Here is a 13,032-nt window from a genome sequence, read left to right as displayed (position 1 = left end):
ACCCTTTCCTTCCTGATCCATTGATTTCAACTGTTCATTGTGTGTGTTTCAGTTTCTCCATACATCAACTTATGAATCTTGTTACGTCTCGGGTTTCTTATTTCATTTTATCGAAGTTAATGCATGTGTAGTTTGAAATTAGAATTGCGCTCATGTTGTTAGCTAATTTTAGTATGGGAGAGAAGAAAGGAAGAGAGAGAGGGGGTCTCTTTACTGTTTACCCGCGGATATTAGGTCTCTCGACACTTCTGCGCATGAAAGAAGTAGAACAGTCCACTACAAAAAATAGGTATGTTTAGGTACGGGCAACAAGTGTTCGTTTTCTCCTCTGGGAGCGACTCTGGGGGCGAGAGAAAGAAGGCTGGAAGTTTAAACATAGTTGCCAAGCTACATAAATTGGATCCAGATCAGCAGTACATTCTAGTCAGGCGATGATGTCACGCAGTGAATAGAGCGCGCGCATTTTAAATGCAGCCTAGCTTTGTGTTTCTAGGGGTTTCGATATTCGGTTGATTGCGCCAAAGACTCGCGCGAGGACATAAGCTATTGTCTTTCTCTACAGTAGACACACGTTTGTGGTTGTGCAGTTTACTGTTTTTTCTAGTTCTTTCTCTCACCTGTTTCGTGCTTATTCGTGCGCTTGTGTGTTGTGTGTGTGTGTGTGTACGTGCGTTGTTTTGTGTATATTTTAATACGATGGAGCCAATACCGTCAACCAGTGCTGGCGTGAAGAAACACTTACGTAGTGCCGAGAAAAGACTAATCCATAATGTGGTGACATTTTGTGACAAAGAAGCGCTAGAAGACCGTCTTCTAATTCCCCTTTCTCAGGCTACCAAACGTGCAAGTGTAATTGCGAAAGTTTCAGAGTCAACTGTGAAAAGAATTCGTAGAGAAGCGAAAGGTGAAGATGTGCCGAAATTTCAATCGCCAAAAAAGCGCCAGAAAAAGGCCACTATCGAGAACATAACTTTGGACGATTTTGATAGAGACGTTATAAGGAGAGTTATACATGAATTTTATGCGAACGAGAAAAAAGTTCCTACTATCCCCAAATTGCTTCCTGTGTTGCAAACACGTATTAATTTTCGTTGGCAACGCGAAACTTTAAGGAGAGTTTTACATGAAATCGGTTTTAGTTTCAAGAAGTGTCAGAACAAGCGAAAGATTATAATGGAGCGGAGTGATATAGTGTTAGCTAGAACTCAATATTTGAGAACAGTACGACGTTACAGGAACGAAAAAAGACCGATCGTATTTTTGGATGAATCGTGGATAGACAGCAACTTAACCTTCAGCAAACGTTGGCGAAGTGGTGAAGAACATGGAGTTGTGGAAACCGGAAATGCCTCGCGACGCATAATTATTTTATGCGCGGGGGAAGAAATGGGTTTTATACAGAATGCCAATTTAATGTACAAAGCCAATTCGACATCTGGCGATTATCATGGTCAGATGAATTCCACAATCTTCGAAAAGTGGACAAGAGAAAAACTTATTCCAAACCTTCCTGAACATGCTGTGGTCGTTATTGACAATGCGCCATATCACTCAATACAATTAAACAAACCCCCAACATCATCTAACAAAAAGCAAGAGATCATGGATTGGCTTTCTGTAAACAACGTTCCTCATTCCCCAGACATGCGTAAAATTGAACTGCTAGACCTGGTGAAAAAGAACGCACCCACAACGAAGATATTCAAATTCGACATGATGCTCCAAGAGCATGGATTCATGGCTTTGAGATTACCCCCATACCATTGCGACATTAATGCCATTGAGTACTTTTGGGCAGATGTGAAAAGGTTTATCCGTGACCGAAATGTAACTGGAGATTGTAACCCACCCAAGTTTCATAATAAAATGAAACGTTGTAAAGGAAAATTTTTGTGAGATGAAACTCCAGTTTACTGTTAAGTTGGTTCTTTCTCTTGGAGTTGGAAGCACTGCTTAACCTTCGGTTGGATTTGCGCGAGTCGTCGATCGGGATGACGTCACGTTGCAGCCGAGGTTCTGGCTTTAAGACTGAAGCGCTTCGCAGTGTATAAAATGAGGTAAGAGTGATAGGTCCTCTGAAGGAAAAAAAAATGGGTCGTTAAAAATTAATATTCTTTCCGTATAATCGTATGGTTTAGTTAACTTCTTTTGAAATCTATAACAATTCCTGACTATGGTTATTATTTAGAAGACATTATTATTATTCAATATATTTTGGAAGCACTTATTTCTAAAATATTGCGAAAGGAAAAGTAAGAAAGTAAAAATAGTTAATTGAATAGTTCATGTTACTGGTTTTGTGTAGGCAGAATTATGCCTTGAGTTAAAACATGTTGATACTTGTTTTTCCTTGATAAAACTAAAGTAAAGTCGCTAGTCAGGAAGTTTAATATATTGAAATTACGGAAAATATTAAGGCTAGTGGAGACTTCAAATGAATGATTTATGTCTTTGGTCCGCTTTTGAAAAGGAAAGAAAAAAAAGAGGAATCTATAGAGTTACAGATGAGCTGTTGCTCGTAACTCATGTATTTTGACCCATATTTAAGGAATCTTTTCCTCCCACATTTTCATTCCAAAGAAAGCCACTTTGCAGTAACTTCGAGTTCCATACATTTTTAATGAAATTATTGTATATGTTTCTAAATTCTATATTTGGATTTACGATTGGCTATAATATTTCAGAAAATTTTGTCACTTGGAAAAAAAAAATCCTTTTTAGGAAAAATGTTACTTGCTAACGGCTATTTCGATTAATGATATTATTACTTGTTTAAAATTGTTGAATGTTTTCTATATTACTATTTATATAACACGTTTCGGATTTGTTATAATAAAATTTTCCATTTTGTTAGAAAACTTTTTACATTTTCAAGTAGTTATAGACATATTCCTGATTATCTTAATAGTGACATTTAGCATACAGTATAAGCCTTTTCCAGTATTGAACCTCACTCTTCACGTCGTCATTATTCTCAGCCGTGGGGGAGTGGAATTCTCCTTTCTCTCTCCTTTTAAAATTCTTATATTCTAAAGGGGGAAGTGGGGTGACGTCCGTTCTCGCAGGACTGTGGGTAGTGGGGGCTATTTAAAGATTATATGTGTATCGTTCATCCGTTACATATATAATTTTTAAATAAAAATAAATTTTATACACTGCGCTGGAAAGGCAAATTTATGCTGGCTTTGAGGTCCGGTTCGGGGAGGTCCAGCAAAAGTGTTCCCCTTTATAAACTAAAATTTATGTATATTTTCTTTGGTCAAATTAACCTCTAAATTAAATAACATATTTTCATTATACTATGCCTTTCTTGTTGAGTTAATATGAAAGTTGTATATGAATGTTAATGTAAAATACTTAATACAGTGTTGCCGGGGTCGGATACAAAATTTATGGTTTAGTAGGTCATTGTGTAATAAGCAGATAATTATTGATAAGGTTGTAAAAATAGTAGTAATTATTCTTTTGGTTTCTTTGAGCTTAATATTTTGTGGTGTGCTTGTAAGGATGGCACAATCAAAGGAGACGCATGTAAAGTATAGATTTTCGGATTCTTCAAGTTCTAGTGGGGATGAATTTCTTGGATATTCTTATGAATTTAGTAATCCTATGTTTGATCATTTAAGGCCTTCAGCCCATATTCAAGTGAATCCTCACGAACCTTTACTAGGTGGTCAAAGTAGACCATTTCAGAATCAAAATTTTAACGTGGATCCACAAAGTAATGTGGGACACAGTACACGGTTTGCGAATTCCTCGCCTAATTTAAGAGCAGGAGGGAGTCAGAGCTTTCAAAATAACTATAGAGATCGACCATTTAATATGGCAGCTTCGTTAAATTTAAATTTTGAGAAATTTGCTTCGGAAGGAATCTATAAATCTTTGTTGCATGATATTAATAGTCTACCTATAATAGATGGTACCAATACTGAGTCTACATTTCAGTTTTTATTAAAACTTGATAGTATTGTCAGAGGTAAGGGTTTGCCTTTAGATCTTGTGTTAGTAGCTTGTCTTTCTCGTACAAAAGGAGAAATGCAAGAAGTTATACAATCGTTCATTGGGGACACTTCCCCTTGGCAAACAGTTTGTAGACATTTAGTGGTGCGATTTATTTCCACTATTGGTAGAACACAATTCATGCGATTATTTTTCTACGTTCCCATGCGGGAGGATCATTCATTATATGAGTTCGTAGATAATAAATTATCGATTATTCACGTACTTGATATGTCCTTTGATGAAGCCACCATTTGTAGTTTAATCACTAATATGGTAACGCCTTCTGCCCATCAATTTCTAGCTGAAAGAGGTATGCCTATCGATTTAAATCAATTGTATTTAGCTGCAGAACACTATGACGCTTTGCATAGATATAGGAAAGATTATTATCGATTACGTAATCAAGGTAGTAGCGTACGGGACTTGGTACCACCCCGTAAATCATCTTCCTTTATCGGAGCGAAGAACACTAAACAGCAAGTAGTGTTGCAATCTCGTGAACCAATAAATTTGCATAAAAATATAGTTTCTCCAGCTATGAAATCTTTACCATCTAACTATAAAAATTTTGATAAGGCGGAATTTTCTCATAACCATAATTTAGAATCTCAGTACTTAACTCAAAATAACTTAGACTTAAAACAAAATGGTAGTAAATTGGAAAATTTATTAGCGATTCCTGTTTACATTACGGGCATGCGTTTTAAGTGCTTAATTGATACTGGGAGTACGAACTCTTATTTGGCTCGACATCTTTATGATGAACTTAGAAAAAAATGTAAAATAAGAGCAGAAAAGGTGAACGTTCAGACGATTGGCTTAGGAAATGTACAAGTAACAGTGGATATGAGAGTAAGACTATATTTTAAAATTGGAAGACACCAATTTAGTGAAATTTTCTTCATCGTGGACTCTAATGAGTTTGATCTTCTGCTTGGAAATGACTTTCATACAAAATACAATTCCGTAATAGACATTGCTGGTAATTTATATAATATAAAAGCTCGGAAGTTAGTGGTTCCTATGATCCGAGCTGATGAACTTTTGTGTGCCCAGACTTCTCTCGCTTCTGCATATACTTCTAGGAATGGGGTGAGTGGAAAGCAGCCGCTATGCGACCTTGGTTGTCCGAAAGCTACACCTCAGCCTAGATCTTTTGGTAATTTCAATCAGAGTTTGACTCCATCGACATCAGTAACCAGAGACAGCGGAGTTAATACCACGTTTGACCCAGGAGTGGAATTCGTTTTTGATCAGTCCATATTGCATCCACCGGAGACTAAACCGGAGGAATCTCAAGGTAATTATACGGTTCCTGATCAATTATTAAAATGTGATTCTAATTTACAGGAATATGTTAATAACTTGTTAACTTCATATTCTGATGTTATTGGAAACAAAATTGGTAGAGTAAAAAATTTCACTTACAAAATAGAACTTGCCGATAAAACTCCCATTCGATTGCAACCTTATCAACTTCCAACGCATAAGCAAAAGGAATTAGATTCTTTTATTGCCCAGCTTTTAAAAGACGATATTATAGAGGAAGTAGATTATTCTCCCTACACGTCACCCTGCTTTCTAGTAACAAATTCAGACGGAAGCAGGCGGCTTGTAATTTCATACGGAGAAGTGAACAAAAAGGTTATGGTAAACAGCTATCCTTCTCCTAACATGGAGAATGTAATATCTAGTATTTCGGACAATAATATCTTTTCAAAACTTGATTGTAAATCCTGTTTTCATCAAATTCCTCTGTCTGAAGAGGGTAGAAATATTACTGCTTTTGTGACAAAAAACAAAATCTATCGATATAAATCGGTACCAATGGAATTAGTATTATCACCTTTTGTTTTAAGTAATTTGATGTCAAAAGTCTTTGAAGGGTTAATTGGTAAGAATTTAGAGATATATTTTGATGACTTAATTTTATTTAGCAAAGATATTGAGAGTCATAAAGCTCTATTAGAGGAGGTATTATCTCGACTAAGAAATTGGGGAATTACTATTTCAGAAAAGAAGTCCTGTCTATTTCAAACTAGTATTAAATATTTAGGGTTTCGTTTTGAAAATGGCAACATGTCAATAGACCCTGAGAGAATTAAAGCTATCCAGGAGATACCAAAACCAAAGAATAGAAAAGGAGTGAACAGAATATGTTCATTTTTCTCGTTCTATTCTAAATTTATTTATGGGTATTCAGAGTTAATTGCTCCTCTTCAAGAATTAAGATCTGTAAAAAAGCCTTTTAAATGGACTAAAGTTCATGATGAAGCCCTACAAAAATTAAAAGATGCCTTTTGTAGTCAGGTTATTTTAAAAGTCCCAGATATGAATTCCAACTTCGTAATACATTGTGATAGCTCTTTGCGTCATTTTTCTGGGGTTCTCAGCCAATATGATTCGGAAGGGAATCTTAGACCTGTATCTATGTTTAGTCGGGCAATTCCACAATCTGATTGGAGTAAAAATATATACGAATTAGAACTTAAGGCTCTTTCTTTATCTTTGGAAAAATTCGAGTATTACTTAGCAAATCCCTTTGTAGTATATACTGATAGTAAGAGTTTAACTTGGTTACTTAATAACCATAAAAGACAAAGGAGATATGGAACTATGTTAGAGAAAATCTCGAGGTTTAAATTTCGTATAGTCCATGTAAGATCAAAAATAAATAGTATAGCCGATTTCCTTTCAAGGGTTGGAAACCATCTAGAATTCTATACAAAAGACGATAATACAATGGAAGTCGTAAAAGATCATAATAAAACAGTAAATTTGTCTTTCATTAATTTTTGGCAAAATCCTGTGTTTAATGTGCCTCTTACAGATCACCAGAGGAAGGATCCTGAATTAAGAGAGATTATCAATAGGTTAGAGCGAAAGGAAGAAGTTCCTCCGTATGTATTAAGAAATAAGATCTTGTTTAAAAAGACAAAAGGTAAAGGGAATGATGGATTTAGAATTGTAATACCTAATTCTTTAATTCAGTCGATCATTGAGTATTCTCATTGTCCAATAATTCATGGTGGGCATATGGGATATCGAAAAACCATTGCTAAGGTTGCTGAAAAATATACCTGGCCTACTTTATATTCTGACATTAAGAATTTTATACAATCTTGTCATTTGTGCCAAACCTGTAAAGATTCTAATCGAAAACCTATGGGTCAATATTTTACAAAAAAGGTAATGCACCCAAATTATACCTGGTTTATTGATATTGCAGGGAAATTGCCTAGTAGTTCTGGATTTGAATATATTTTAATTGTCACTGACGCCTATAGTCGTTTTGTCTTTTTAGAACCTTTAAGACGACTAACCTCAAAAATCATCTGTAATAAGTTGCAGGAATTATTTCTTCGATACGGCTTTCCTGGTAAAGTCCTAAGTGATGGCGCTTCTTATTTCGTGAGTGATTACTTCTTGAAATTCTTGTATAGCTATGGCATACAGAGTGTAAAATTCTCCCCATATAACCCACAATCGAACAGAGCCGAACGTACGGTGAGATCGGTTAAAAATTTAATTCGTATTTATGTTGATAAGTCTCAACAGAATTGGGCCCAATTACTATCTAAAATTGCTTTTACTATTAACATAAGTATGAATGAAACTACTGGGACCAGTCCATGTGAACTTTATATGGGACGGAAATTTTACCATCCATTAGATGTTAAATGGTTGATGGATTTAGATCTTTTAGACGACGACCAGAATAAAGAGCATAAATTAGTCAATATAAATAATAACATTGAACGCGCTTGGAAACATAGTGCGAAGGTATATAGTCAAAAACATAATCCTGTTAATTTAAATATTGATGATTTAGTATTGGTTAAAAGGTTCATGAAAATTTCAGCAGAGAAACATTTCAATCCAAAAATCGCCCCTCAGTGGGAAGGCCCATATCGCCTTATTTCTAAACCTACACCAAATACAGTTTGGCTAGAAAATATTGAAAGACCATATGTTCATATAAAACGCCATGTTCGTTTTTGTAAGAAATATTTTCCACCGAGACAAGTTAATCAATCTAACCCATAAGGTAACACAGGAAAAAAAAGATTTGATTTGAGAATGAGGTTAAGTAAATTATTAATATTGTACTTATTTATATGTTTTAGGATGTTTGTTCGAACAAATTTTGTGTTTTGTATATTTTTTTTTATTCCTGCAGGAATGCCTCGTCCGAGAAAGTGAGAGGTCAACCCTTTTCATTTTGTAAATACCTCATCATCATCCTTTGTATATGTTATGTAAGGAATTGGAAAATTTACTGTAGAAGTTTGTAAAGAAGGCGTTAGCATTTGAATATTTATGGAAGATTTGGTAATGTATTGAAATTATTTTATTATTCAACTTGGGATTTGTTATGGTTAGGAATTTTTTTTTTGACCGACCCTCGGATATTATGTAACCCACCCAAGTTTCATAATAAAATGAAACGTTGTAAAGGAAAATTTTTGTGAGATGAAACTCCAGTTTACTGTTAAGTTGGTTCTTTCTCTTGGAGTTGGAAGCACTGCTTAACCTTCGGTTGGATTTGCGCGAGTCGTCGATCGGGATGACGTCACGTTGCAGCCGAGGTTCTGGCTTTAAAACTGAAGCGCTTCGCAGTGTATAAAATGAGGTAAGAGTGATAGGTCCTCTGAAGGAAAAAAAAATGGGTCGTTAAAAATTAATATTCTTTCCGTATAATCGTATGGTTTAGTTAACTTCTTTTGAAATCTATAACAATTCCTGACTATGGTTATTATTTAGAAGACATTATTATTATTCAATATATTTTGGAAGCACTTATTTCTAAAATATTGCGAAAGGAAAAGTAAGAAAGTAAAAATAGTTAATTGAATAGTTCATGTTACTGGTTTTGTGTAGGCAGAATTATGCCTTGAGTTAAAACATGTTGATACTTGTTTTTCCTTGATAAAACTAAAGTAAAGTCGCTAGTCAGGAAGTTTAATATATTGAAATTACGGAAAATATTAAGGCTAGTGGAGACTTCAAATGAATGATTTATGTCTTTGGTCCGCTTTTGAAAAGGAAAGAAAAAAAGAGGAATCTATAGAGTTACAGATGAGCTGTTGCTCGTAACTCATGTATTTTGACCCATATTTAAGGAATCTTTTCCTCCCACATTTTCATTCCAAAGAAAGCCACTTTGCAGTAACTTCGAGTTCCATACATTTTTAATGAAATTATTGTATATGTTTCTAAATTCTATATTTGGATTTACGATTGGCTATAATATTTCAGAAAATTTTGTCACTTGGAAAAAAAATCCTTTTTAGGAAAAATGTTACTTGCTAACGGCGATTTCGATTAATGATATTATTACTTGTTTAAAATTGTTGAATGTTTTCTATATTACTATTTATATAACACGTTTCGGATCTGTTATAATAAAATTTTCCATTTTGTTAGAAAACTTTTTACATTTTCAAGTAGTTATAGACATATTCCTGATTATCTTAATAGTGACATTTAGCATACAGTATAAGCCTTTTCCAGTATTGAACCTCACTCTTCACGTCGTCATTATTCTCAGCCGTGGGGGAGTGGAATTCTCCTTTCTCTCTCCTTTTAAAATTCTTATATTCTAAAGGGGGAAGTGGGGTGACGTCCGTTCTCGCAGGACTGTGGGTAGTGGGGGCTATTTAAAGATTATATGTGTATCGTTCATCCGTTACATATATAATTTTTAAATAAAAATAAATTTTATACACTGCGCTGGAAAGGCAAATTTATGCTGGCTTCGAGGTCCGGTTCGGGGAGGTCCAGCAAAAGTGTTCCCCTTTATAAACTAAAATTTATGTATATTTTCTTTGGTCAAATTAACCTCTAAATTAAATAACATATTTTCATTATACTATGCCTTTCTTGTTGAGTTAATATGAAAGTTGTATATGAATGTTAATGTAAAATACTTAATACAGTGTTGCCGGGGTCGGATACAAAATTTATGGTTTAGTAGGTCATTGTGTAATAAGCAGATAATTATTGATAAGGTTGTAAAAATAGTAGTAATTATTCTTTTGGTTTCTTTGAGCTTAATATTTTGTGGTGTGCTTGTAAGGATGGCACAATCAAAGGAGACGCATGTAAAGTATAGATTTTCGGATTCTTCAAGTTCTAGTGGGGATGAATTTCTTGGATATTCTTATGAATTTAGTAATCCTATGTTTGATCATTTAAGGCCTTCAGCCCATATTCAAGTGAATCCTCACGAACCTTTACTAGGTGGTCAAAGTAGACCATTTCAGAATCAAAATTTTAACGTGGATCCACAAAGTAATGTGGGACACAGTACACGGTTTGCGAATTCCTCGCCTAATTTAAGAGCAGGAGGGAGTCAGAGCTTTCAAAATAAATATAGAGATCGACCATTTAATATGGCAGCTTCGTTAAATTTAAATTTTGAGAAATTTGCTTCGGAAGGAATCTATAAATCTTTGTTGCATGATATTAATAGTCTACCTATAATAGATGGTACCAATACTGAGTCTACATTTCAGTTTTTATTAAAACTTGATAGTATTGTCAGAGGTAAGGGTTTGCCTTTAGATCTTGTGTTAGTAGCTTGTCTTTCTCGTACAAAAGGAGAAATGCAAGAAGTTATACAATCGTTCATTGGGGACACTTCCCCTTGGCAAACAGTTTGTAGACATTTAGTGGTGCGATTTATTTCCACTATTGGTAGAACACAATTCATGCGATTATTTTTCTACGTTCCCATGCGGGAGGATCATTCATTATATGAGTTCGTAGATAATAAATTATCGATTATTCACGTACTTGATATGTCCTTTGATGAAGCCACCATTTGTAGTTTAATCACTAATATGGTAACGCCTTCTGCCCATCAATTTCTAGCTGAAAGAGGTATGCCTATCGATTTAAATCAATTGTATTTAGCTGCAGAACACTATGACGCTTTGCATAGATATAGGAAAGATTATTATCGATTACGTAATCAAGGTAGTAGCGTACGGGACTTGGTACCACCCCGTAAATCATCTTCCTTTATCGGAGCGAAGAACACTAAACAGCAAGTAGTGTTGCAATCTCGTGAACCAATAAATTTGCATAAAAATATAGTTTCTCCAGCTATGAAATCTTTACCATCTAACTATAAAAATTTTGATAAGGCGGAATTTTCTCATAACCATAATTTAGAATCTCAGTACTTAACTCAAAATAACTTAGACTTAAAACAAAATGGTAGTAAATTGGAAAATTTATTAGCGATTCCTGTTTACATTACGGGCATGCGTTTTAAGTGCTTAATTGATACTGGGAGTACGAACTCTTATTTGGCTCGACATCTTTATGATGAACTTAGAAAAAAATGTAAAATAAGAGCAGAAAAGGTGAACGTTCAGACGATTGGCTTAGGAAATGTACAAGTAACAGTGGATATGAGAGTAAGACTATATTTTAAAATTGGAAGACACCAATTTAGTGAAATTTTCTTCATCGTGGACTCTAATGAGTTTGATCTTCTGCTTGGAAATGACTTTCATACAAAATACAATTCCGTAATAGACATTGCTGGTAATTTATATAATATAAAAGCTCGGAAGTTAGTGGTTCCTATGATCCGAGCTGATGAACTTTTGTGTGCCCAGACTTCTCTCGCTTCTGCATATACTTCTAGGAATGGGGTGAGTGGAAAGCAGCCGCTATGCGACCTTGGTTGTCCGAAAGCTACACCTCAGCCTAGATCTTTTGGTAATTTCAATCAGAGTTTGACTCCATCGACATCAGTAACCAGAGACAGCGGAGTTAATACCACGTTTGACCCAGGAGTGGAATTCGTTTTTGATCAGTCCATATTGCATCCACCGGAGACTAAACCGGAGGAATCTCAAGGTAATTATACGGTTCCTGATCAATTATTAAAATGTGATTCTAATTTACAGGAATATGTTAATAACTTGTTAACTTCATATTCTGATGTTATTGGAAACAAAATTGGTAGAGTAAAAAATTTCACTTACAAAATAGAACTTGCCGATAAAACTCCCATTCGATTGCAACCTTATCAACTTCCAACGCATAAGCAAAAGGAATTAGATTCTTTTATTGCCCAGCTTTTAAAAGACGATATTATAGAGGAAGTAGATTATTCTCCCTACACGTCACCCTGCTTTCTAGTAACAAATTCAGACGGAAGCAGGCGGCTTGTAATTTCATACGGAGAAGTGAACAAAAAGGTTATGGTAAACAGCTATCCTTCTCCTAACATGGAGAATGTAATATCTAGTATTTCGGACAATAATATCTTTTCAAAACTTGATTGTAAATCCTGTTTTCATCAAATTCCTCTGTCTGAAGAGGGTAGAAATATTACTGCTTTTGTGACAAAAAACAAAATCTATCGATATAAATCGGTACCAATGGGATTAGTATTATCACCTTTTGTTTTAAGTAATTTGATGTCAAAAGTCTTTGAAGGGTTAATTGGTAAGAATTTAGAGATATATTTTGATGACTTAATTTTATTTAGCAAAGATATTGAGAGTCATAAAGCTCTATTAGAGGAGGTATTATCTCGACTAAGAAATTGGGGAATTACTATTTCAGAAAAGAAGTCCTGTCTATTTCAAACTAGTATTAAATATTTAGGGTTTCGTTTTGAAAATGGCAACATGTCAATAGACCCTGAGAGAATTAAAGCTATCCAGGAGATACCAAAACCAAAGAATAGAAAAGGAGTGAACAGAATATGTTCATTTTTCTCGTTCTATTCTAAATTTATTTATGGGTATTCAGAGTTAATTGCTCCTCTTCAAGAATTAAGATCTGTAAAAAAGCCTTTTAAATGGACTAAAGTTCATGATGAAGCCCTACAAAAATTAAAAGATGCCTTTTGTAGTCAGGTTATTTTAAAAGTCCCAGATATGAATTCCAACTTCGTAATACATTGTGATAGCTCTTTGCGTCATTTTTCTGGGGTTCTCAGCCAATATGATTCGGAAGGGAATCTTAGACCTGTATCTATGTTTAGTCGGGCAATTCCACAAT

The 13,032-nt window shown here is 34.6% G+C and overlaps 3 protein-coding genes across 3 annotated transcripts in view; 2 read left to right on the top strand and 1 right to left on the bottom strand.

Annotated features, from left to right (window-relative positions):
- The window catches only part of LOC145660858 (uncharacterized), a 270,816-nt gene that overhangs the window by 218,529 nt on the left and 39,255 nt on the right, over positions 1–13,032 (bottom strand). The window lies entirely within an intron of this gene.
- LOC145660857 (uncharacterized) lies at positions 697–3,649 on the top strand. The gene is made up of 2 exons (XM_081726282.1): positions 697–1,840; positions 3,627–3,649. Exons 1-2 carry the CDS (start codon positions 697–699, stop codon positions 3,647–3,649), a joined length of 1,167 nt encoding a protein of 388 aa, XP_081582408.1.
- LOC145694712 (uncharacterized) lies at positions 4,574–9,335 on the top strand. Its single transcript, XM_081771241.1, has 2 exons — positions 4,574–5,302; positions 8,183–9,335. The coding sequence occupies exons 1-2, from the start codon at positions 4,699–4,701 to the stop codon at positions 8,203–8,205; spliced, it is 627 nt and encodes a 208-aa protein (XP_081627367.1). The 5' UTR covers positions 4,574–4,698; the 3' UTR covers positions 8,206–9,335.

The sequence above is a fragment of the Thermobia domestica genome, chromosome 9 (assembly GCF_964235325.1).
Source record: "Thermobia domestica chromosome 9, izTheDome1.hap1.1, whole genome shotgun sequence".
NCBI lineage: Eukaryota > Metazoa > Arthropoda > Insecta > Zygentoma > Lepismatidae > Thermobia > Thermobia domestica.
This window is presented reverse-complemented; position numbering and strand designations above follow the sequence as displayed.